The sequence below is a fragment of the Bos indicus x Bos taurus genome, chromosome 19 (assembly GCF_003369695.1).
Source record: "Bos indicus x Bos taurus breed Angus x Brahman F1 hybrid chromosome 19, Bos_hybrid_MaternalHap_v2.0, whole genome shotgun sequence".
Classification (NCBI taxonomy): Eukaryota; Metazoa; Chordata; class Mammalia; order Artiodactyla; family Bovidae; genus Bos; species Bos indicus x Bos taurus.
Window position 1 is genome coordinate 57663267 of NC_040094.1, and position 26106 is coordinate 57689372.

Here is a 26106-nt window from a genome sequence, read left to right on the forward strand (position 1 = left end):
GTGTGGGGAAGGGGGCACAGAGCTTAGACAGGGGTGGGCAAGAGGGCTTTGGCCAGGATACCTGAGCTTCAGTTCCGTCTTGGCTCCAGAACTCCCTAGCTTGTGCTGAGTCTGGGGCTGTGAAGGGGGAAGGCTGCCCTTCAGTTTGCAGGGGAAATTGGGGAGCCAGATTCCCCCCTCCCCAAAGCCCTAAAGAATTCAAGTGCATTTCCTGTTTCTGAATCGTGGCAGGCAACTGCCAACAAGAAGACACTTGACTCACTAGGCGGCTATGAAACCAACTAGGTGCCTGAGGACCCAGACCAGGGGTCTTTGATAAGTCTAGAGGGACATGGCTATACGTGCAGTATGTCTGGTGAGGACAAGGGAACTGGGCGTCAGTACACTGGACTTGAGCTCCCATACAGGTCAGGGATGCAGGTACAAAAGACAGGAGGAGAGACCTTGGGGGCTGCTGCCTGCAAGTGGCAGGTCCGATTTCTTGGTCTCCACTCTTAACCTGCAAGTTATGCCGCTAAGGTCCAGATGGAGAGTGCCCAGTGCCATGCCTGGAACACACCAGGCACTCAGGAGATGTCACTTCCCCCTTTCTGCCCTCTACACCATGAGCCCCAGGCCCTGGGGAGGCGGGATCCTACAGCTCCCACCTGCAGCTCTGGATCCTGGTTGCAGAAGAGCCAGGTGTCAGCCCCGATCAGGGGTGGGGTCTCTTAAGAGGCGTGGTTTCAGCCTTCACTGGCCCAGTGCCATACACACTGCCGGCTCTCCCCCTGGGACAGCTCTCTCCCCGGGGAGGTGGGGGGCTGCTCCTGCCCTCCCCCAACCTGCCTTTGGCCTCTGCCTGTTGCTGAGGCTGCTCCCACCCCCATTTTGGCAAGAACAGCTGTGTGGCTGAGGGCCTGGCAAGGTGCCTGCTGCCCACCTCCCACCACTTGGCAGTGCCTCCTGGCCTGTCATCCGCCATATGCCCCATCTGTAAGCCTGCAGCCGCCTCTCTGGCCTCAGGTGAGGGCACAGCCAGGAGCTGCTGGCACGAGGCTCAGTACTTTTGCGGGGAACAGACAGAGTAGGCTGACTCCCACCTTGACCTGGCCTGCCCTCAGGGCCAGTCTGGGGCAGTCAGGGCAGGTGAATGGCATCGGGTTGGGGCCTCCTCCGCAACAACTTGGACCCGAGCCAGGTCAGGCTGGCATCCTTTTCTAGCTTCCCCACCACTGACCCCAGGGCCCTCTGTAGACTAGAAGCCATCACCCCACTTGCCCACCTCCCTAAGCGGGTGTCAATACAGCCGAACGTGCTGGACGGGCAAGGTGAGCACCTGGGGACCGGCCAGCTGTCAGGACCTCAGCCCCTGTCCTCCGGGGCCATCAGCAGCAGAGAAGACGCTGACCCCATCTGACCTCCAGCAGGACAGACGTTAGGCAAACAGCAAGGAGCAAAGGAGCCCAGACCGGCAGGGGTGAGGCGCCCTGGTTTGCCATCAGTGGTGTGGACACCTCCGGCCACTTATTTCCGGGACTGTGGCTGCTCGGCTGGGAGGCGGAGCGGAACGCGGCTGCCCGACTCCGCGGCTGTCAGCTCCAGATTGCCACATAAATCAACCTGGCTTTACGACGCTAATAAATTTGTGTCCAAAATTTGGTTTGGAGCCTGAGGCGGCAGGATGGTTTGATTCGCTTTGTCCTTAAGCAAGAGGAAAATGTAATTGGAGAAGGGTAAGCACAGACGTTTTAATTGACTTTTCAGCAAAACAGCTGGACAGCCCCAGGGAGGGTCCCGGCCCCGCCCACCCCGCAAGGCCTCCTGGGAGGCAAACGGGGAAGGGGCATCTTTCCGGGAGGATGCAAGAGAACAGTACATTGGACGAGCTGTGAGGACGGAAGATGCGCGACAAGAGTGAGAAAGCAGGTCGCGGCCGATTGAGACACTGGACTCTCACAGGCCGGGGGCTGCCCCGGGGAGGGCTGGGACTGCCCACGGACTCCCCGTGTTCTTGCAAAGCCCGTGTTCCCCTCCGCGAAACCACCCGTGGGCCTCATAAGACCTGGCGTCCATGCTCTGTCCAAAGTTTGAAGACAGTTGAGATGCGCGGGGGTGGAGGGGGCGGGGAGCAGGCTGCCGGGATTCCCTGGAGAGCCGAGCAAGGCACTGAGATCAAAGGACGGAGGGGCAGGGACCCCACCCCAGAGGCTGCTCCTGTCCACTGCTCTGGGCTCCAGGACAGGAGGATTAGGCCCAGGGCCGGGGGCTCGCCAGGGAGGGCCAGGAGGAGCCCCCGGGTCCTGAAGCAGAAGGCACGTTGAAAATGCAGTTCATTCGAGTCACCTGTGTCTCCCAGGGAGGCTGGCCCAGCAGGTGCATGCATGATTGTGGGGGTGGGGGTTACCACGTGGAGCTGGTGAGGTGCCCGGGAACCTGGCCCTCCTTCCATGGGAAGGGTGAGCAGGGCCCTATCTCACCCCACGGCACCCAAGGGACATGGAGAGCATGGACATCAGGGTTGTACCCACAGTCTGGCTTGAAAGGGAGCCCCTGTTAGTGATGGAGTGGGGGCAGGCGTGACCTCTCTTACGGGGTGGGAACCATGGGCTACATGCCTGAGGTGCTCCCAGCCACAGTGGTGACAGCCGGGGGGCCACTCCAGTGCCCCTTGTATGCTGGCCTGTGCCCCCCCAACCCTGGCACTGCAGGAGGCCCAAGGATCCCTTCCAGGGATGTGTGGGCTGCTGTGTCTGCGAGGAAAGGGCTGCTTCCGCCCGCTGCTCCAGAGTCATCATGGACTCAGGAGCCCGGGACAGATGTTGGTGCCCTCCGCGTGGCCTTCACTGCTTTGGTCTGGGGCCCCTGGGACCAATTAGCACATCCGGTCCTTGTCACCGGCTGGCCTGGCACTCCCCTAGGAGAGGTGCTTGGCACCTCCAGGCCTGGCGGAAAGGTGAGCCCTGCCAGGCCCAGTGGGGAGGACAGGAGGGCTCTGGGCTCACCCTGGTGGAGCGGATTTCCCAGAGATGCAGGAGGGGCTGGGAGAGAGGCTGGGGGACACGTGTCTGGTATAAATAATGGCAGTGTGCCAGCACTGCGCTTCCACAGTTCCGAAGCAGAGGACTCGAGTCCAGTAACCAGACGAGAGCCTCGGAGCAGCTGCGTGGCCCTGCTGTGGGACTCGGCTGGCGGGGGCAGCCCCAGGCAAGAGGACCTGGAGGACAGCGACCTCGGTGAGGTGCAGGCTGTGTCGAATCCTGGGTGGGGAGGAGGTCCCCTCCAAGAGCCTGGGTCTTGCCTGCCCCGCTGCGCCCAGGGAGGCAACGAGCTCTGGGCTCTGCCGGTGGGGGGCTCCTATCCCTCTCGTCACCAGACACGTCCTGCCGTCAGAGCTTAGTCTCGCTGAGGACAATGTTGGCGGTGACAAAGAAGAAGCAGGAGAAAGCCCAGAGCAGCACAAAGCCCACCCAGAAGGTGTGGCGAAAGGGGGACCTGTGCTTGTTGACGGTCCCGTAGCCGAAGGCCAGCTGGGTGTCCTTGCGGCAGAGGTACACCAGGAAGGCCGGGATGACGTACTGGATGCCCGTGCCCGCGTAGGCCCCCGTGATGCCCACCAGGGACTCCAGGTCGTGGGTGCAGAAGGCCACCAGCACGGGGGGCAGCAGGGTGATGGTGGGGAACACCACGCGGTCCACCACCCAGGGGTATGTGCCCCCCTCGCGGTGGAAGAGTGTCTTCCAGTTGTTGCGGAGGGTCACGGCGATGATGGGGAAGTTGGTGCTGATGGTGAAGACGGGGAAGAGGCCGAGGAAGAAGCGCACGGCAGCCAGGCCCACCACGTCGCAGCGTGCAAAGTTGAGGGTGTACATGTCCAGCAGGCTGTCGCCACGGAAGCAGAAGATGGCAGTGAAGGAGAGGAGCCCGTAGAACGCCAGGATGAGCACGTAGTCCAGGAAGACCAGGCGCGTGAGGTGGCGCTTGGAGGAGACGGGGGTGAGGAGCGACGGCAGGGAGTGCTGGCACATGAAGGAGTAGACGCACACGCCCAGCAGGTTCCGGACGCCCGAGAGGTCTGCCAGCGGAGGGTGCCCCTCCCCACGCCCGTGCGCAATGCGCACCAGGGCCAGCACGATCATGATGGCAAAAGCTGCAAGACAGGACGGGGGTCAGGCAGGCAGGGAGGAGGGGCAGCCCCACCCGGGGCCTGTCTCGGGTCTGGGGGCGGCGACCACAGGACCTGAGCCCCGAGAGAAAGCACATTAAGATTCCCAAGGTTGGGAGAGTCGTCCTTGGGTGCAGGCCGGCAGTGGCTGCTGCTGTTGGGGACATCCTGCCCACTCCCCCCACCCGCAGGTATAGGAAGGTGCGTGTTGGGGGAGTTGCTGGGCACGGCAGGAGGGCGATCAGTCCCCTCGGAGGAGTGCAGGCTCCCTACGGGCCCCAGGGGTAGGGGTTTCCCACCAGCTTCCTGGCAGGGGGAGGCCTGGAGCAGGGTGCTGGTCGCTCTTCTTTGTTTGGTTTGAAAGACTGGGTTGTCTGAGGATCGGGGTTGCGGGGCGGGGGTGGAGGGCACGGAGCCCTTGGGAGGAGCTGTCCTCCTGGGCAGGGGGGACGGAGGGTGGCAGCCTTGGGTGGAGGACGGGACCCAGAGTCACTTGAGGCAAGAAACAGCACTGGGGGCCAATGCTGGGGGAGCTGAGGCCAAGGCTAGAGGCCGAGGCTGTGTGGCTCTGTTCTCCTGGACAGGAAGCCACTCTGCCCCGGGTATGCTGCAGAAAGGGAAGGGGATCGGGGACTGTTGAGAGCAGACAGAGCTCTGGGCTGGCTGCACTCTTACAGCGGCCCTCACACCCCGAGCCGGCGCTCCTGAACATCAGCGCCTGGAAGACAGACGCCCTTGCTGATCCTGTGGACGCCGAGTCTCTGGCTTCCCGAATCTGTTATTCAGAGTTCCCAGAACGGCCACTGTTAGGCACTCCGCACACCCAGAGACCCTGGGCATTCCTGTCTCCAGTGCCAGGGTCCACACACCCCTGCTGTCTCTGCTCAGACCAGACCCGACAGCCCCTCCAGCCTGGGCCCCCACGGCTCAGGTAAAGCCCACCATGACACCTGACATTTCTTGGGCAGTGATGCAAGCGAGGTGAAGGGACAGTGGCTGAAGAGCCTGGCTGCCGGCCACGTGGCTCCTGCCTGCCAGGCTGTCGCAGGCTTGGGGCTCCTCCCAGGTAGGAGGCTGGGGGTCTCCCCACTGTGCCCTTCAGGCCAGGTCACACCGTCCGCTCCCCGGAAGGGAGCCCTTTCTCAGAGGACGCCCGGGAAGCCAGACTGCCATCTGCCCACAGTGACACTTGGGAGCAGGACGGATGGAACTGTCATCTATTACTTTTAATCGGAGCTGCCGACGCTGCCGGGCACTAGTCGGGAGGAGGGGAGCCAGGAAACAGGCCGTGGAAATTGCCAATAAAGACGATGATTTGTTTCTGAGGCTCTCAGATGCACCCATCCCTGCTGCTCCTGATTGCGGGGGCCCCATGACCGAAGGCATCACAGGTCCTGCCAGTACTGGTCAGTCAAGGGGAAGTGGCAACCCAGTTCGCCCCTCGGGGACACCCGAGACCCCGGTGGTCTGGCTCGTCTGTTTTCTCGGGGTGGGTGCAGGGTTGGGGGGGCGGGTCAGAGATCTGTGTAGGAGAGCCGCATCCAGAAAGTGCACTGGGGCAGGATATGATGGCGGGGGGTGGGGGGGACCCAGGGGAAAGGCCGGACAGGGTGGTGGTGGAGTCCCCCACGTGCCAGGGAGTCTCGGGCTTCCCTGGTGGCTGAGTGGTAAAGAATCCTCCTGCAATGCAAGAGCCACAGGAGACATGGGTTCGATCCCTGGTTTGGGAAGGTTCCCCTGTTGGAGGGCATGCTAACCCACTCCAGCATTCTTGCCTAGAGAATTCCATGGACAGCGGAGCCTGGTGGGCCACAGTCCATGGGGTCACAAAGAGTTGGAAGCGACTGAAGCGACTAGGCAGGGAGTCTGCCCTGGGCCAGAGAGGGTTACAGAACAGAGCTGAGCGGGTGGGGTGGCTACAGCTGGCCCCGGGCCCACCTGGTGGTTAGCTAGTCAAGAGGCTGCAGCTGACAGTTCTGGTAGCAGAGGTCGGCCACCTGAGGCAGGGCCAAGGCCAAGAGGGCAGCTGCTACAAGGCAGGAGCTCAGCCCTACCCTGCCACCACCCGAGTGTCTGGTGGAGAACTGGCACTACCCCGGCCCAGGCCGAGGCTGGCGCGTGCTGTGAAAGAGGCACGTGGTAAACCCTCCAGAGCTCTGCTGAACTTGGCCGAGGGGCTCTGGGTCTGGTGGGCGTGCAGGAGGCAGGAGAAGCTGGCTGTTTGGACGTGAGCCTATCCCTGCTCCCTCCAGCTAGGAGGCTGGCTGGCGCGTCTCTACTCATCGTCCTCCTCAGCTCTAAATCGCCAAGTCGTAGTAAGAAACATAGGCAGAAACTGGCTTGCTGGCTTCAGAACGAGCTACCTGCTCGGTCCTGACGGGTGGCTCTGACCTTGAGGGGTCATGGCACTGGGGGCTCGAGGTCCAACTTCCCCAGAGCCACCCGGTCCTGCCCTGGGCACCACACGCCTTCCCTCCGGGCCCTTCCCTCCCCTGGGGTGGCCAGGGGAGCAGAGTTCAGCTGTTGAACTAGATTGATTGTCCCGTCCCCAGGAGATGGCTGCTCCAAAAATTCATTGGGTCTGATCGTAAATCAAGATGAAACGAGGGTGACAGGGTGTGAGCGACAGATGCGGCCAGGAGAGCAGGGCTCTGAGTGCACACCGGACGCCCAGGGCTCGGGCGCCACCACGGACAGCTCGCGCCCCCGGGTTGCAGCCGCGTGGGAGAGGGGACAGGGCAGAGCATCCTGACGTCTGGGCAGGCAGAACCTGCAGTTCCCCAGGGCACACACGGCGGGCTTCTCTCCGAGCCTCACAGGCTGCGTTCAGACAGCCTGTGTGATGGCTGGGGTTGCAGTCCACATCCATCCACTTCCACCTGCGTCCCACACCAGGCTGCTGGGGAGGCAGCCCTGGGGGTGGGAGAGCAGCTAGGGGCCTGTCACACGTCGCCCGAGGAGCGGCTGTCGGCCTCGGAAGGGGCAGCTGCAGGGTAACAAGCGGGGTCAGGAGGCTTCTCTTTTAATATTGGCGGCACCAGCCCGGGGGAAAAACAACCGGGCCTGTTTTGTGTGAATCAGGGGGCTCACCAGGACCATTCATTCATTCATTTAGCGGTGATGTCCTGAGGGTCCCCTGTGCTGGTAACTACTCTGAGCATCTGTGGATGGTGTCCTGTGCCAATAGGAACAGTCCTAGTCCTTCTAGAGCCTACAGTCCAGGGGGCCCAGCTGGTGGAACTTATAGGGGAGAAATGACAGCGAAAGAAATGACTGGCTAACAGCCATGTGAGCTATGGTGGGGCGATGGGGAGAGCCGAGTCTCAGGAGGTCCAAGCCAGGAGAGAAGACCACCTGGGGCTCACAGAAGGGAGCCAGGCGCCAGAGTCGCTTTGGAAGAACCAGTAGGGCTGTCCCTGTCGCGGTGCAGGAGGGGAGGGTCAGCCCAAAGTGGGCGGGACAGGGTCAGGGCCCCTGGTCGCACTCGCTGCCATGCCCTGTTCCACCCTCAGAGTATTGATCCACCTTGAGCTGCTCCTGCACTGCCTCAGCAGGGAGAGACAGAGAGAGGGAGAGAGACAAGGCAGAGAGACAGACAGGAGCGGAAGGCAAGTCCGAATCTCTGTTCCTGAACCCTGAGCGTACAGCTTGGAGGAGACATCTCCCTGATTCCTTTTCTGAGGAGGTCAGGTTGAAAGTAAAGTCCACACCAGGACGGGCCTCCGGCTCAGGCACGTCCAGTTGGCAGCCTCAGGTCAGTGGGGTCACGTCATTGCCAGCTTTCACTCCCGGGGACATCAGAGGCCTCAAGTATGGGGGTCAAAGTAAACTCTTATACCAAGACGCAGGCTCAGGACAGATAACAAGTCATCAGTGAGGCCCCTAGAGTGCTCCGCCAAGAAACGCCCCTTGGTCACCTGCCCTGATTTGCACATGACACTTAAGAGACACAGGACTGAGGTGTGAAACTGGGTTGTCTTTAAAAAGCCCAAGGAAACGAGAGCTCTCAGTTGCCCGGGGCTGTGACCACCTGGGTGGCCTGCCCTGCAGAGGGGAGGGGATGCACTGCTGGGGGCATTTCGGAAGTGGCTTCTGGTCCTGGGTCAGTCAGTCAGTCCTTTCGGTAGAAGTTTGAGCTAGAACAGAGCTCCTCTGGAAGGTGGGGGGACTCTGCCCACCGGCCTGAGCCCAGCCCTGACCCCTGCTGTCTCCTCTGCGGGCCCTGAGAGGAACACAGCTGTCACGGGAGGAGAGGGGACACGTGTCCACTAAGGCCAGATCCCTCATCCTTGATCCCCGAGGGCCCCGGAGCACACAAACACGAGCAGCCACGACTGAGAGCCAAGGGTGAAGCTGGTGGACTCCTTCCAGTGGTGCCCTGGGCGGGGGCTGTGCCGGCAGCCCAGCCCCTGGCCCGCAGCCAGCGCTGTGCTGTGCACTGCCCGGGAGGGGCCTGGTGCCACCTCCCTCCCTGAGCTCTGGGCCTGGCTCCAGATGCCCCCCCAACACCCTGCTGCTCTCAGGGCCCCGCGAGTGGCCCTGTTCCCTCACTTGCGAGGCGCAGGCCGTCCATCAAGGCGGCTGTCAGGGGCACGGTGCCCTCCTCCCCAAGCGGGGAATCAGTGTGCCATGGCTGATGATTACGAATGGCCCTGCGTGCCCATCCCAGCTCGGGCACTGGCGCTCCAGGCAGGGAGCTGGGTCCCAAGAGATTCCAGCTTCCTCCTTCAACCCCCAGTGCCCTTGGAGGTTGGGTCATCAGAGCTGGGCTGCCCCCAGCCCCCAACCCTGAGATTCAGGAGGCCTGGGAGGAGCTGATGGGGTAACGTCAGCCTGAGCTGAGAACACTGAAGATCAGGCAGTTTCTCGGCCCTAAAAGCAGGAACAAGTGGCTGGGCTATCGTTCCTTATAGAATAGGACTGGCTGGGAACAGAGAGCCACAGGGCAGGTTCCCAGGACACGCAGGTCAGGGCTGGGAGTGGCAGCTCAGCCTGCAAAGCTCTAACCCCTCGGAGAGAACAGGAGAGGGAGGGGGCCGCTGCTTTCCTTCTGAAAGAGCTTCAGTCCTTGAGTTGCACTGGGCTCAGCTCCTGGCCCTGTCCTGAACTGGGTGAGCCTGCGGTGGTTACTTAGCTTCTTAGTGCCTCTGTTTCATCACCTTTAAAAAACGGAGACGCTCGTGGGCCTGGGGACATGGAATAAGATGTTATTTAAAAAGGCGACAAAGGTCCGTCTAGTCAAAGCTATGGTTTTTCCAGTAGTCAGGTATGGATGTGGGAGTTGGACCATGAAGAAAGCCGAGTGAAGAAGAATTGATATTTTTAAAGTGTGGTGTTGGAGAAGACTCTTGAGAGTCCCTTGGACTGCAAGGAGATCCAACCAGTCCATCCTAAAGGAAATCAGTCCTGAATATTTTTTGGAAGGACTGATGCTGAAGGTGAAACTCCAATACTTTGGCCACCTGATGCGAAGAGCTGACTCGTTGGAAAAGACCCTGATGCTGGGAAAGATTGAAGGCGGGAGAAGGGAACGACCGAGGATGAGATGGTTGGATGGCATCACTGACTCGATGAACATGAGTTTGAGCAAGCTTTGGGAGTTGGTGATGGACAGTGAAGCCTGGTGTGCTTTAGTCCATGGGGTCACAAAGAGTCAGACACGAGTGAGCAACTGAACTGAACTGAATAAGCACAGGGCAGGGTCTGTCCCGCAGCAATCACTCAAAAACGTGTCCGTCTCTTTTATCATCACAGAAACCTTATTTCCTATCCTGATAGCCCAGGCCAGCAAGAAAACCTGTAAATCCCAAGTCCTCACCCAATTCTCCTTCTGTGCAAGGAGGGTCCTGGGGTCAACCCGTGACCCCGCTCAGGTCGAGTCACAGTCATGACCCTTCCCTGCTGAGCATCTCTGGCCGAGGTGTCAGCTAATCTCTGGGGGACGAGGAGGAGCTGGGGCAGGCCGCTCACACCTGCTCTGTGAACCAGAGCCACCTCTTCCTGCTCCGCTGAAGGTCATACGAGGGCAAGCTGTCCCCAACACCAGGTTGGCTGTAGGGACTCAGCGTCTGCTTTCTGTACGAGGCTGGGTGGGAACCAGAAGGGAACTGTTTGGGCTCTTCAGCGCCCATTTCAGCCCATCCTTCGGGTCATCGCCCTCCCGCCTGAGTTCAGGCTGTGGTCGGGGCAGAGGCTCCTTTCACACTCAGAGGGGACAGGACACAAGGACACACTCGCTCTCTGGTGGGGAGGGGCGCCCTCGGGGGAGAAGGGAAGCTCCCTGAGCAGATGCACTCGGCTCCAGAAGCACCGTGGCCCTGGGTCAGATTTTGTGCCAGGCCCACAAGACATTCTGTGGTCTCTGGCCTTGCCTGCGTAACTCGCACAAGTCCCCTGGGTTTTGATGAAGGAAGGGACTTTGGATCTGACCGCCTTCCCTGCTGGATCAGCCCCTGAGGTTTCCAGAGGATTCGAGCTTGGTGGGCATCATTATCATCTCAGAGGCAGGAAAGAAGGGCGTTTAAGTAATCAACTTAGGGGATGGAGGTTCTCCTCCAGAAGGACTCAGGGCAGAGCCTCAAGTGTCTCAGGAGGAGCGGGTCGTTGATCAAGGGCAGGTATTTGAGTCTCTAAAGCAATCAAGCCTTAAGTACAAAATCAAGAGCTCTGGCCTTTTCATCCTTCGACTTTCCACACCCTCAAGGCATGGCAAGTGGCGGCTGGGAGGGCGGGCTCTCAGTTTTTCTTAAGCTGTCTGAGCCGGCTCTGTTTGTAATCTCTGGGAGAGCGCAGCCCAGGGGCCTCTGGCTGGCAGGCAGACTAATCTTTGGGGAGATCAGAAACATAAAACTTCCACACCGTCACTTTTCCCCAAGGTGGCTCAGTCCTTTCTAAACCTTTTCTTCTTACTCCTTCCCCCTCGGATTCGGATGTCTAAGCCCTAACCCCTGATGTGACCGCACATGGGGTGACTGTGCTTCCCAGGGGGTGCTGGGAAGAATCTGCCGGCCAGTGCAGCTAGGGATGGGGCCGCTAAAGAGCTGTTACAGGTCAAATGAGATCAGAAGGGTGGACCCTAATCTGATGGGATATGTGCTTTTTTTTTTTTTTTAAGAAATTAAAAAAATTTTTATTTAGTTATTTTTGGCTGCTTTGGGTCTTCATTACTACACGTGGGCTTTCTCTAGTTGGGACAAGCAGGGGTTACTCTCTGCTGTGGTGCTCGGGCTTCTCTTGTTGCGGAGCACCGGCTCTAGGGCACGCGGGCTTAAGCTGCTCCGTGGCATGTGGGACGTTCCCAGACCAGGTTTCGAACCCGTGTCCCCTGCACTGCAAGGTGGACTCTTAGCCACTGGACCACCAGGGGAGTCCCACGTGCTCTTCTAAAAAGAGAGAGGGGAGACAGAGCACACGCTGTCTGCACACACAGAGGAAAAGCCATGTGACGGAACGGTGAGCAGGTGGTCACCTACAAGCGAGGGAGGGAGGTCTCACCAGAAACCAGCCCTGAAGGCTCCTTGATCCTGCGCATCCAGCTCCAGAACTGAGAAAATAGACCTCTGCTGTTTAAGGCACTGGTTCATGGTATCGTTACGACAGCCTGAGCCCACTAAGGCAGCTGATGAGCAGCGGCTGGATGCAGAGAGAAACCAGGAAAGCCAGAAAGAGGGGAGGCAGAGCTGTGACAAGGGCATGGGGCTCCCCGGGGTCTGAAGGCAGATTCCGGGGCTGCTCGGGGCCACAGCTCCTCCGACACGGCCTCCTGACCCAGCTGCCTGGCTGGCGTTCACCCTGGCTCGCAGGCAGCCCGGTTCTGAGCGGAGGAGCACGTGTAAGTCCGTCGGGCACCTCGCCTGTCTGGGCCTCACCCCACTCTCTCTGCTAGAGTCCAGGAAGCTGACCTGCCGATCTCCTGGACAAGCAGGAGTCCCTGCCTGAAGGCCAGGTCAGCACAAGTGTCAGCCATGTGCAGGGCAGAGCTGCCGACAACAGAGGCCGCTCAGAGAGGAGAGCCAGCCAGGGTCTTTGCTTGGGGCCGAGCCGGGCTCTGAGGTCAGCCCTGCCGCTAATGAAAGGGGTCATTTGGTGACAAGCGGCTCGCCCTTCAGCAAGCTTTAATTAAGTGTCTTCTCTACCCTAAGAGCCTTAAGACAGTATCCTCCGGTTCTTCTTTCAACTAATCTCTGCATCTGCAGAGAAAACTTTTGGAAAACCAAGAATAAAATTAAGACCAGAGTAAAACATACATAGAAAGGTTTTCCTGGATCCCCTCCACTGGCTGTGTGGACACAAGGAGAGCCCTGGACAGTGGCCCGAGGTGGGGCATGTCGGGGTTGGGGGCAGCAGCAATGGCTCAGGACGAAGCCTGGCTGGGAGGGCAGATGGGGGTCCATGTGCTACTTTTATTTGGGGGTGTTCCTTCCTGGCCTTCCAAGAAGCACCAGTTGCATGAGGGGACAGCACTGAGTGGCCGTGAAGGAATTCAAACACCGAGCTGGTCTGTCGAGCCAACAGGATGTGGGGAACAGATGGCCCAGGCACGGATGACCCCGGACTGCTGGTGGTGACGGATCAGAGCAGTCCCAGCAGGAGACGCTCAGCTGAGATCAGTCATGGATCCATGGGGGGAGTTGGCCACTCGGCCACAGATAGTTCTGGGGACAGGCAAAATCGGACCCCTCGTGTTCCCGGGTGACGTCCCCTCCTGGGGACCTTCTGCCACTCGGGCCACCAGCCCTGGGTCCCACCTCTCCCTGCTGGCTCAGCCTGGAGGACAAATCTGGGGCACCTGCCAGGGGGAGGTGGGGTGTGCGGGGGCCGAGGAAATCCACGCGGCTCCAGCGTATGCACAGACCGCTGAGGGGGATGGTGCCTGACCCACTTTGAGGGGAGCACAGAGACAGGAATAATGCGCGTGGTGCTGCTCTGAATACACGATCAGAGGGAAGGCAGCCCTGTGGGTCCCTAACAGCCCAGCCCGAGGAGGGCTGCCACGCCAGAGCTGCCTTTATTAGAGAGAAGCGGTTTTTTAATAACACTGAACGGGGTGCCCACAGCCGAGCCAGCTGTGTCCCAGAGCGGGAGGTGTCTGCTGGGGGTGGGGTGTGTTGCAGGGGATGTCGGTAATGGGGGTGAAGGGATGCTGCTGCTGTGGCCCCTTCCAGCCTGAGAGCCGCCCCCCTGGCCCACGCCCTAGGCGCCCCAGGGGCCACGGTCCGCAGCGGTCAGTTAAGCAGCTGAAGGCTCCAGCTCTGGGGTCACAGCTGCTGGGACTGTGGGCCTGAAGGACAGCACTGTCGTCTGCGTCCCCTAAGTGTCCCTGGTGGATGCGTGGCTGACGGTGAGAACTAGGAGTTAGGAGGAAGCCCGGCCTCTCTGTGAGGCCGGCCTGCGTCTCATTACTGGGAGGCTCGGGCTTTCCTTGAAGACGTGGGGGTGACGTTGGTGGAGAGCAGGGAGGCATCCCATCTGGTGGGCCTGGGGCCCAGCGCTGGGCGGGGGGTGGGGCGGGGAGGTCAGACAGTGGCAGCCGGCAATGCTCTCAGATCTCGGCGGGGATACCCAGGGACACAGCTCTTTCTGGAGTGATTCGGGCCACGTCCCTGACCTCCTGGCCAGCCCCAAAAGAGGCTCACTCTGGGGCCACTCCTGGGACATGGTGGCCAGAGATGACGATGGTGAGGGTGTGCGCGGGGCTGGTGTCTGGACGCTGAGCGCTGTGCAGACAGCGCTTTCTACACGGTCTCATTGTATCTTCCGGGTCTCCCAAACTCAGCCACCTGGTCCCCCCCAGAACTTATTTGAGCAGCAAAAGAAATCAATGGTGGCGCTTGTCAGACATGTTCTGACGTTTTCCTGACACGTGGTTATTTGCAAAGGCCATCAGCCCTTTAGATCGCAACCAGGGGCTTCTGGTGGAGGGACCGGCCCGCAGGCTTCTCAGCTCGTCTGGAGCTCTGGGGTGGGGGGTGGGGGACGGCTGTGCTCAGGCGGGGTCCCTGCAGTCTGCCCTGGCCTCAACAGATGGCAGAACAAACTCCTAATTATGCACGAGAAAGCTTCCGGCTCAGCACATCTATTTATGATTTTCCGGTCCCTTCGGTGTTCCTTCTTCCCTGTGCCTTCCAAGAACCCAAGCCAGCTGATTGCCACCCTATCTCCCCTCCCCGCTTGGCTCCCCCAGACATCCTGGGCCCTAATCTGGGCGGTGGGGAGCGACAGGGTGCGCGGGAAGTGGGAAGGCAGGGGGGATCTGGCCACAGAGCTGCCATTCAGCAGCAAAATGAAGAGGGGGCTCATCACAAACTGACAACTTGGCACACACTCGAGAGGACAAACAGGGCCAGGGCATTCACTGCCTCTGCAGGAGTTCTAGAAAAATTACCTGGGGTCATTTGGGGCCAGAATCGAGACGCCCCACACCCACCGCGATATCCCACGGGCAGGGGTGACTTGCTCCCTCCTGTGGCGGGGTTGCCTGGCGGTTCCCTGGGTAAACAATTTCTGCTCCCTGTCCCCCCGATCCTGCTCTGTCTTGTGCTCTGGGGTCAGGACCAGGGAGACCCCTTTGAGCAGGTCTGCAAAGGAAAATGCCCAGGTGGCTCCAGCGGGAACTGAACCCCAGGCTCAGCTACCTGTCAGAGGGCTGACATCACTGGGTGGTTGGGCTTCCACCCGAGAGGGCTTCGTGTCAGAGACGGCTTTCCTTTTCGAGCCCAGAGGCCTGACTCTCTCAGGGAGACAAATGACAGGCCTGAGCTGTCACCCACGGTTGGTGGAGAGGCTGCGGCCGATTGATTCTCTCTCGGATCAGAGGGAGAAGAGGGGCAAGGGACTTGCAGCGACAGCCGTGTCACCGCCTTGCGCCCTCTCTCAAGGCCACGGCCACTTCGCCCCGCCGCCCTGCCAGGGGCTGCCTCCGAGAGCCTAGGGGCTGCAGGTGGAGACTGGCAGAGGCCCCCTGCGGTCCCCTCGCTGCCCTAAAGGGAGAGGCTCCGGCCGGGAGGAGGAGAAACAGAGCGGGGTCACAGCGGGCCGCGGAGGCCCACGCTGGGGAAAAGAGCAGCCCGTTTTCTAAAGCAGCTGAGCCGTGGGCTCCACTCCGTGAGCCCCGTCCTGGAGGAAGGCGAGGACCCCAAGGGCAGGACTGGGAGGGGCAGGGGCTGCGGGAGATGCCCAGGCACCCCGGGGCCCAGCTAGCGCTGGGAGCTCAGCGCAGCCTCTGCGGGTGGAGGCGGGTCTGACCCGAGCTTGGGGCCGCCTGGTGTCCGTGCCAGACACCCACCCTTTATTTACCGTCAGCCTCCTCTCTCCCTCCTACAACCTCTCTCCTCTGACACAGGCACCGCTCACCACACACAGACAGGACCTCACACTACACGTGCCCCCCGGGGATCCTGGGGTGCTGGGGAGACCCCTCTGCCAGGCCCATCAACCAGAACAGCAACAGCATCTTTGAGACCAAAACCAGTGTGCAACTGATCCCAGAGCACCTGCCGGGGACGGGGGTGACGGTGACTGCACGCCCTCCGGTCGTGGGCCCAAGTGGGTCCCGGCCCTTCCGGGTGGCTGGCAGGACGGTGTCGGAAGTGAATGAACTCCCAGCTGCCGACCTGGTGTTGGGGAGACCCCCGAGCTCCCCCAAGGACAGTGGGGGTCTTGCTCTTTGCAGCGTCAGTTGGAAGGTACTATGGTGTTTTTTTATGCTCTAGTGGCCGGGGACTCAAGAGGTGGCCACCATGGCCCGCTGAGTTTTAAGGTTGTGTCGCGTGGCAGGTCTGTGAGAACAAAGAGCAGCTGCTCTCCTGCCCTGAAGGGGCCCAGCCCCATCCAGGCCTCTAGGAGCCCTGGAGCACTCCTCTGGGTGGTGGGGACCCAGTACAATCGGAACAAGTGGTCCTGGGCTGAGCCCCGCTTTTGCCCACATTACCTCGAGATGACTTGTCTTTTTTTGGGACAAAATTTGCCCACCAGTAAAAAGGCACAGAGTGCCTGCCTCCTCCCTGCTCTCCGGAGTCCACGGGAGCCCCCTCCACCTCCCAGCGCTGGCTGCGAGCCCGCGTGGCCGTCTCAGGAAGACTGGGAATGAGGGGAGCGAGGCAGACCTCGAGATGCTTGTCAGACTCACCGATCCATCTCATCAGGGACGTGAGGATCTGCAGGTACTTGGTCTTCTGGACGTCAAAGAAGGTGAAGGGTCCGAGGAGGAGCGTGAAGACGGCCTGGTGACAAAAACGAGAGTGAGGAGGTGCAGAGGCCAGGCGCGTGGCACCCCGTGCGTGTGGGGACGGCACACTGTTCACGCAGCCTCCAGCCATCCCCAGGGCCGCTCCTAACCCAGGTGTGCGCCGGGAGCGGTAGAGGCTCCCTGGGGTCAGGCAGCATCACCTGGCGAGTTCCTGGGACCAGGGCTGCAAGAGAAACTGAGACCCGTGCGTGTCTGCTGTGCCTCACACTTGTGGTCCTGAGGCGACTTTCTAGGCAAATCGCAGGTTATCTCTTGGGGACATGGCCCTGCTTGCTTCTCTTCTCAGTAAGTGCTGACCGAGGGGGTCACGGGCCCGGCAGCAGGCCGGCATGAGCACTGGTTAGGAAGGTGAGGCTCCGAAACAAACCCCAGGTACATCCTGGGTTCTCACGGTTTACTGGGAAGAAAGGATGGTGGAGTGGGGACGCAGGGGCCCCGATGACCCGGCGCAGTGGGAAGGACACCATCCTGAATGGTTCAGAGGACAGGATTAATCAGGATGTTGGTAATCAGCAACCTCTTGAATTCTGAGAGAAGGTGAAGCCTGGAGAATCGGAGCCAGTGTCTCCCAGGGCAGAGCCACAGAGAAACATCCTGGACCAGGAAGAGCAGGAAGCCCTGAGTGGACAGGTGTTGGGGGTGGGAGCCGTGGGGGTGCTGGCACTGGCCCCCCCTCTGCCCTTCCTCTCTGGGGAACAGGGAGAGCGAGTGCTTCCTTAGGGGGAAAACAGAAGAGAATTCACACCCGGCCTTAGAGAACTGGGATCTGCGGAAACTGAACCCCCTCTACAAAAGAGAACAGGGAGGCGGATAAATGTGGCCCCATGGAGACTGGGGCTGGGGACGGAGGGAAGCTGAGGCTCTCCATGCCAAGCCGGCTGCTCCGAGAGCGGAGCGATTAGAAGCTGCTGGGTGGAGTTACAGGATGGCACCATTTCCAGTCTGCCACTCGGAAGTGGCAAAGCGGCGGAGGCGGCAGACCTTATTAACATTTACAGTGAGCCATTTTATCACGTTAATGCTAATGACGCTTGCCAGAGATGCAGGGTTCGCTTTGGGGGAGTCGGGGCTGGCCCTGGGATCCCGGTGAACACATCCTAGCTGCTTGGCCTGGTGGCCAGTCCCTGGTTCCCCCGACGGGGGTGGGGGTTAGCCCGTTCCCCGACCCCGACTCCGCCCCGCCTGGAAGGGGAGCAGGATGTGGGAGAGGCTGTGACCGCTCATCCAAGTCCATTATCACTGTGAGAATGACAGGAAAGACTGAAGCGCCGCTTAAGCAAGGGCTCTAATTAGCTGGGGTGGGTACGGCCTCCTGGCAGTCCCCCGGGGCTGGGAGACTTCTGGAAGGAGCTTCCTTCCGGGGGGCCGACAACCAGCCCTGCTTCCGCTCTGGAAGAAGCAGCGGTTTCAGCAGGCGGGGTGATGGGGGAGGCAGAGGACAAGGGTTCCCGAGCAGTCCTTGCTGGTCCCCCTGTGGCCTGGGGACACAGGGAGGTGACAGTCACCCAGTCGTGTCCGATTCTTTGCCACCTCATGGACTATAGCCTGCCAGGCTCCTCTGTCCATGGGATTCTCCAGGCAAGGATATGGGTTGCCATGCCCTCCTCCAGGGGATTTTCCCAAGCCAGGAATCGAACTCTGGTCTCCTGCATGGCAGGCATGGCCTGGGGACACGAGAGGTGTGGGATCAACAGCTCCCGGCCAGCTGAGCCAGTCTGTCTGCAGTGCCATCAGCAAGTCATTTAGGAAAATTACCACCTCAGGGAAACTTTCCACTGATGAATTTCTCTTTTGAAGGATGGGGGTGGGACAATCACGTGGAAAAACATGGACCGAGCCACCTGCCATAAACGTTCTCCAATGACCCTGGGCTGCTTGAAACTAGACTGTGGTGTGCCCGGGCCAGGAGCTGGGGTGTTTCACTTCTGACCTACGATACCTCCAGCTGTGGGTGCCGGACATATTCGTGGTGGGTGGCTTATGGTGGGGGTCAGAGCTTATCTTGGAGGCCTAAAGACTGGGTTTTAGAAGGTTCTACTATGTAAAAACAAGGAGATCACAGAACCCGCCCTGCAGGCAGGCGGGGAATTCTGCTGCTGTGGGCCGCCCTAGGTCTCCTCTCCAGGAGGGACCCTGTCTTCATCCTCCTCCTCAGGAAATACGTCAATATCCTTTTACACACGTGGCCCCATTGCATACCCCCCTGTAGACGGGACTCTGCCGAGAGACCCTTCGTTCAAAGGGACGGAGCACACAGACACACCTCCCAGGGCAGAGTCTGGAAGTGTACGCGAGGTGCCCACCGAGTGCCAGGAAGCATGAGTCAGGCTGGGAACGGGGGTCCAGCCCTGCCGGGCTCTTTGGGGTCCACGTGCGTGACAACAGGTCTGTCCCCAGGCTGGGGGCAGGTGGTGAAGGGCTCTTTGGGGAGATGAAGTCAACAGCTGTGACATCTGTGGCTGGACAGCAGCTGGAATGTGCTTTCTTTATCCCCCCAAGTCGGGACCATAGACCAACCGCAGGGTCAGGGAAGATGTAGGGCCAATGGGCAAACAGCAGCCCCCATGCGGGGCGGAGCTCACGCAGCACTGGGAGCCCAGACCGAGACACGGCGCAAGCTGGGGCTAATTCAGGAACAGGTGTTCTCTGCAAATTGGTTCAGCCGGACTTGGCGTCCAGGGTGCGTGGCCTCACCCCGGTGCAGCTGCGAGGTCTGGGCGGGGGAACGGCCCCAGGGTCCCGGGGGTCCTGCCGGCCCGAGCTCACTGCTAGATGCTGAACAGCCACGCGTGGCACTGCCTGTCTTCCCTTCTCTTTTTACCCAAAGAAGGAATGAAAAGGCAGGAGACAGTCTGTCCTCCTGGGTTTTCCTGTCCAGCCTGTGTGACATTATAAATTAGCTGGCTCCCCGAGCCATTTCCAGACACCCAAACGCCATTGATCAGTTCAAGTTCGGGATCTGTTCAAGGACTCTCCAAGTCAGACTCATTACAGGAGGCAGGGACACCAACTGCTGTGGCCAAATGTGTTTCTTTAAAAAAACAAACAAACAAAAAGAACGAATTCTTTGGTCTCTAAATGAAACCTTTGAATCGGTCACGGGAACAAAGTCCGAGACCCGGGAGGGTGCAGATGGGGCTGCGTGTGGGTCTCTCTTGTCCAGCTGGTGAGTCGAGACGCCCACCGAAGGCACGGAGTCCCGGGGGGGTCCTGGTGGACAGGAGGTGGCTCACGTCCCTGGCACGCTTGGCCATGGCTCTCGCGATGTCCCGGGGGGGCTCGGTGAACTTGACTGGGAGTCTCAGCACTCGACAGGCTGCCTCTCCACCTGTGTCCCCAGGCAGGTTAAGGGTGCCACCCACCTCCGGCTGCTCCCACGACCCCCGAGTCCTTCCTCACTGTGCTCATGTCTGGCAGCTGCTATAACCTGGTGGCTTAAAACCACAGGAGTGTGCTTTTTTACAGTCTTGGAAGGGACACAGGGAGCCTGGGAGGAGTCAGAGGTGTGTGTGTGTGGTGGGGGGGTCACAGTGTTAACAATGCATAATGTAAGAGGACACAGGTGGGCAGAGGGCTGGCGGCAGGTTGGGACTGGGGAGACGTCTGGAGCCCCGTGTCCCTGTCGTGATCCCTCCCGGGCCCGAGCTCGCTGGCACCCATGTCCCCTCCCCACACTCAGCCCCAAGCACACCTGCTCATGCTCGACACGCACGCACGCACGGTTTCAGGGCCATCTGTAGCGCCACACCAGCTATACCTCCTGCAACAGGCGGCAGCGAGAGAACACCCTAGACGAGCAGCAGAATGGTCACCAGGCAGGGGCCGGGGCCTCCTTTGCTGATGAAGGGGCAGGGGGTCTGGAGAGGCCGGGTGACCCAGGAAGCAGTGGACGGGACTGGGTGTCTTCCGGCCCTGCCCCACCCCGCCGACCCTGTGATGCACACGCTCCCCGCTGTGTGAGGCTGCTTCCCCGCCACGACACCTCCTCTCCCCACTTCCAGCTGGTTCTCACCCTCACGCCTCTCCCCTCGTGACTGCCCTTTCCCCTCCACCTTCCTTCTCTCTGTCACCTCTCAAGCCCCACTCAGGTGCCAGTCTCCCCCGCCCGATTTGCCAAGCATTTGTATCTTCACTGGGGGGGCTCCTGACTGAATCACCAAACGCACGTTGGGTACCACACCACTTAAATTCTTGTAGGTTCCCTGTTTTTTTTTTTTTAAATATTTATTCGGCTGCCTCAGATCTTAATTGTGGCATGGGTTTAGTTGCTCTGGGGCACGTGGGATCCTCTCGGGCCAGGGATTGAATCCATGTCCCCAGCATTGCAAGGCGGATTCTTAACCGCTGGACCACCAGGGAAGTCCCTGGAGTTTCAACATGAAAGGCCAGCAGAGCCACTTGGCGTCTCCATGCTCTAGGACTGGAGGGGGCACTCAGACTTCTCTGTTAATCCAGCAGGGGTGATGGAGCAACAAGTTCTGGAAGGGTGAATGCTGCCTGATCTACCTAAACACACAGAGACCCTTGGGCGGGCTATGGAGGACACTGGGCCCTGGGGAGCCAGTTCACACATACCAAGGGCACAGCTGAGCCCTCTGGACTGATCCTGGAGGTCATTTCAAGTGACAAAGGACACAGATGCCTCGATCACAGGGCCGGCCTTGTTGGGGTTAAGAGTTAATTGGGATTAATGGCAACTCAGCACGAACCCATCCCTAAATGGGAACTGAACTTTCAACGTGTCCTTGAAGTGCAGTGAAGACATGCTCAAGGAGTCTATTTTTACTTCTCAAGTGGCTGTGAACGTTTTGGTTTGGAAGTTTACATCTTCCCAACTTGAATTACAACGTCTGATGACGCGGCAATGAGGAGGAGGTGTGCCCTGGGGCAGCGAGGGGCAGAGTGGGGGCCAGAGGCTTTGGGGCCACATGCTTAGGGTGGGGCCCTGTGTCCTGAGGGTGCCCCAGCTAACGGCGAGACCCCAGAGTGCTCGTGAAGGTCCCAGAGCGCATCGTGTGTGCAGAGAAGGTAGTCGGTGAACATCAGCCCTGGCCGCATCGCCCCAGCAAGGAGCAGCACTCCCTCGTGGGAGGGTGGTGTGAATTCCACCTGTCCTCCCAATGTGCTGGGACCGGGGAATGCGATACAACTGAAGCCAAGTGAGGAGCTCCTGCCACACAACGTTAGGTCAGGACTCTTCCTGTTGCATGACCTGCAGCCCGAGCGCTCTGCAGGGCAAGTTCACGTTCATCCCCATCGAGCGAAGGATGAACGTGTGGGAAGGAGAGCAGAGGCCCGTGCACGGCGCTCGGTGGAGCCCGAGCACAGCTCATCAGCCAAAACCCTGCAAGGAGAGGCAGCACCGCTGAGAGGAGGCCACCGGGACGCTGCAGCGGAACAGCACTCTCGCAGGAAACGGAGGCTGAGGTTTCAGAATGACACTCTCCCCCAGAGGATGGGCGGGGGCGGCTGATCCCGACAGCATGAGGAGCCCTGCTGTGGGAACAACAGGGCCCCTGCCAGGAGAGGCTGCCGGCCTTCAGACGACCAGTCCGGCCACGATGCGAGTGCTGCCAAGCTCTTACTCACTGATCCTTCAAATACGTTCGGCTGCTGGAGAAGGGGTGATGGAGTCAGACGGAGGCCAGATGCCTCTCCAGCCGCCGAATGAGCTGATTAGAGCAGGTCGCCATGGCTTAGGGTCCCTGGGTCCCTCCCTGGATTCCCCTCAAACCTCACCCAGGAGGTACCTGGGAGATGCTTGCTGAATAGAATGAAAGATTCAGGTGATGCCTGAAGACAAGAGTGGAGACTTGAGGCCCAGACACTCTAAAAAGGCTTCTGGAGCACAGAAGTCAGCTCTAGAAACCCGCTATCATCTCACGACATCTGCAGCAGAAAGCCAAGTTGGCTCATGTCAAACAATTCAGTCCCATTTGGACTGAGCGAGAGCTGAGACATGTTAACACCTGTGGCTCCCGTCAAAAGGCGAGTGCATGCTTGCTGAGGAGGCAGAGCCCAGGAGAGAAGGGCACAGAGCCAACAAGGAGCCAAAAGTTACAGGTCCCCCAGGGAGTTCTTCAACAGCCACTGGGCTACAGAACAGAGGCAAGAAACCAAACCCACATGGTGGGACCTCGACTGCCCATCAGACCTGGGAATTGGGGAGAAAAGACCTGTCCTCACGCCTGATTAACTCTGAAGAGGAGGCAACTCCAGGGGTGGCTTCCGGGCAGCAATGCAGACCGGCCAGGGAGGGGGGACCTGAAACACCTCTGCCAGAAGACGGGTGAAAACGCTATTTGTCTCTGAGACGGGGGAGCCTGGGAGAGTGATTTCAGGGAGGAGCCACGGAAGGGGTGGCTGCTCCCAACCCTGCACGCGCATTCAACTCTGCCTGTCCAAGCCCAGAGGATGTGAGTTCCGTTGGTTTGGGGTGGGGAGGGGGCGGCCTGGAAGAGAACACCCAAAAGGCCCTGGATGGAGCCGATGCGGCAACTGCCCGAGATGAGGGCTCCTGGGACCGCGTGTGCCATCCGAGAGGGGAGGGCGGGACACAGGCAGTCCAGGCCCCTGGGGGCAGCGCTCCCATCGGACCTGCGTCTCTTGTATTGGCAGGCGGGTTCTTTACCCCTGAGCCCCCAGAGAAGCCCGAACCAACATTACCAGGCACCTACTGAGCGCCCAAACACGACAACATCTTCCATATAAGATTGCTTTTTAATCCTGATACCCTACACACTAGCTATTGTCTTCATTTTGAAAACAAAAAACAAAAAAAAAAACAACTGAGGCTGAAGAGGACTAATTAACTTGTCCACGATCTCGTAACAACCAAGACAGCTGAGACCAGAGGCTGTCTGTATCCAAGGCTCATTCTCTCTGCACAGCACTTGACCCCCTGCCTTGATTACGCCCCAGAGAAAGAGTCTCTCCAGGACCCGCTCCAAGGCTGGCTCCCGGAGGGCCGCGGGCAGGAGGGCTGGGCCGGCCCAGTGGCATTAGCCTGGCACGGCTGCCGCCTCCCTCGCCCTCTGATTGGAGGACAAGCCTGCGCGCCTGTGTTGTCTCTTTCTCAGATGAAAAACCAGATGGTACCCGGTGGTGGGCAGGGTTCCAAGGATTTGATGCCAGAGCCTCAACCCTTGTGGTTTGGGTGTGTGTGTTAGAGAGGGAGATAAATATTGTGGAAAACCCACGCAGTCACTCACTCAATGATGATAAGCCCCGGGGTTTATAAAGGACAGCTTGGCTCCTTACAAGTGTGAAAAGAGAGATGGGGCGGTGGCGGTGGTGCACACCCACAATGCCAGGTGAAAGACTGAGGGGCCTGACCTTGCACGAGGTGGGCTTTAAGAACATGATGACAAGGAGCTGCGGAGGGTCGGGGCTGTGGGAGGACGAGGGAGGTGGGGTGAAACAGGTGGAAGGCTGGGGGCCCTGTGGGGGGAAGAGACCTGACTTTGGAGCCGGCACCCGTCCTAACGTTAACACTCCACTGCTCACGTTCCAGGTGACAAGGGGCGGCAGAGACAGACATGGGTGGTGAGCCCGCCTCCTGGAGACTGGATGGCTTCTGACTGCTCCCCGTGATCTGCAGCGCCTGCCCCCCGCAAAGACAGGGGGCCCCTAAGCCCTCAGTGAGGGGCAGCTTCCGTCCCGGCAGTGAGGAGCGGAGGACGGCCCAGGTCTCTGGGAAGGGGAGGGCTGGTTGGAAGAGGAGGTTTTGAGGCTGGAACAGCGGCTGCCCACCTGAGGGGTCTCGTCCACTCGGACGCTCACAGAGCGCCCCCTCCCCCTTTGTGGCCGGCCTCACGCTGGCTCTGGACCCAAAGGTGGACAAGGCTCAGCTCCGAGCCTTGAGGAGCTCCCAGTGAAGCCAGGGAACTGCATGCGGATGAGTCTGATTAACGCCACGGCACGGGGTGTCATGGGGGGAGCCCCTGATTCAGCCTGGAGTAAGTGAGTGCCTGTCAGACTCTGCAGCAAGGGGAAGGCACGTGAGGGGTGCAGAGCTGTGAGAAGTGCCCAGCGTCTGCGGGGGTCAGTGGCCAGTGAGGGTGAGGCAGTGGTGACAGAGAAAGTTCCAGAAGGGAGATTAGAGCAGACCATATTTCGTGGAGGAGTTTAGAGCTGCCTCACACAGAGAGAGGCATTCCTAAAGGGTCCTGAGCTGGGAAATGGCAGTCAGGTTAACCTTAAACCAGACTGAAAGAGTCAAAGACAGAAAAGCCTCATGACCTTGGGGCGAGCCTCATGTTGGGAGGCGGCCGGGCTGGATGGTGGGGAGGGGGCTGGTGAGGGGCACCTCTCCGTGGACAAGTGGTCCAGGCGCCCAGGGCTCCAAGGTGAGCCACCGAATCCCCCGGTGGGAGCCCTCCCTTTTTTCATGGGATGAGATCCGAAAAGGACTCGAAACACTAGAATTGGGAGTCCTGGGAGCTGGAGAAGAGAGGGCAGGGTGGGGATGTCCCCGTCCAGCTGGGCGCGGTGACAGCCGCGGGAAAACGCTGAGCTGGCCCTGGCGGGGAGCCCCGTGGAGCCAGGGAGGCACGTGAGCCCAGGGCAGGCTCCCAGGCAAGAAAACAGGCCTCAGGACTTCCCTGGGGGTCCAGTGGATAAGACGCCAAACTCCCACTGGGGGTCCGATCCCTGGTCGGGGAACATGCCGCCAGGTCTCGTAGAGGGAGGCAGGGTTTTTCTAACGGGCAGCAGGGTTTGAAAAGCTGCAGGAAAGGATGGCAACATCGCTCCCCAGGCTCAGCGAACCGAGGCACAGAGAGAACTTCTCAGGCACCGCGGGCCTGGTTCACCACGTCCCACTCTTCAGCTACTGAAATCTGTCTGCGGAGAACTGGAAACAGCTCTGGGTCCTGGTCTATTTCTGCTAGATGTCAAGGAACAAGAGAGGAGGGGGCACTTGGCAGTCCTCCCACCCCTGGGCCTGGCCAACTTATTACACACTGCCTCACAGACGCGAGGAAGCTGGAGGCACTGGCCGTGTGATCCTGGAGCTGGGGAACAGTTGTCGGGGCCAGGCTGGGATCCACTGGGCCTTACGGGTCCTCAGAACGGGAGGCCTTGAGGGGAACAGGCGGGCGGGTATCACTCTGCATCGTGGACTGTGTTAACGGAAGGTGGGGACCCTCTGGGCCGTCAGTCCTGCCACTCGGCTCTCTTGGGAGAAAGCACCCATATCCCCAGCCATGCAACCGTGGGCTGGATGGGCAGTGAGCCCCGTGGACCTCAGGACCCGCACGGCTGTTGGTGCCTCCAGGAACCGGCTGGCATCTGACTGCTTCTGCGTCAACCCCCGCCCGCCCAGGGACAGGAGGTGGCAGAGCCATTGCTGCTGGCACCTCGGCCGGATGTGTGGGCACCCCACGCAACTCTCCCCTCCCCCAATCTCTGCACAGGGAGAGCGGGTGCTGGGAACTGGGCTCTTCATGGGGGCTGGAATGGAGGAAGTTGGGTGCCTGGACACAGGAGCCCTGCAGCAAGCAAGCACGGGCGGCTGGCTCCACCCCTGCCCTGCAGATCACTGACCTCCAAACAGTCAGGAAAGGGCAGGACTCTTTGCTGGGTGCCCAGTAACCTTGGACGTGGGGAGGGGAGCTGGCTGATCAAGGAGCTCTGTCGAGTTGGGTATGAGAAATCTGGCTGAAGACCCCTGGCTTCCTCCCTGGTGGATGGTCAGAGCCCAGAGGCCTCTCCA

The 26106-nt window shown here is 60.1% G+C and overlaps 1 protein-coding gene and 1 long non-coding RNA gene across 4 annotated transcripts in view; one reads left to right on the top strand and one right to left on the bottom strand.

The window, feature by feature from the left end:
* Positions 1-1705: 1705 nt before the first annotated feature.
* The window catches only part of TMEM104 (transmembrane protein 104), a 54615-nt gene continuing 30214 nt past the window's right edge, over positions 1706-26106 (bottom strand). For 2 of the 3 annotated variants that reach the window (XM_027518855.1, XM_027518853.1), the window contains exons 9-10: positions 16272-16365; positions 1706-4129 (exon numbers count right to left, since the gene is read on the bottom strand). In XM_027518855.1, coding sequence (XP_027374656.1) covers positions 3369-4129; positions 16272-16365 — 855 coding nt within the window. In that variant the 3' untranslated portion in view covers positions 1706-3368. The remainder of the gene's footprint in view (positions 4130-16271; positions 16366-26106) is intronic. The other variant, XM_027518854.1, reaches the window with a different exon arrangement.
* LOC113878042 lies at positions 3128-5470 on the top strand. Its single transcript, XR_003506891.1, has 3 exons — positions 3128-3215; positions 3861-3975; positions 4840-5470. It is a non-coding gene; the product is annotated as an uncharacterized LOC113878042 (long non-coding RNA).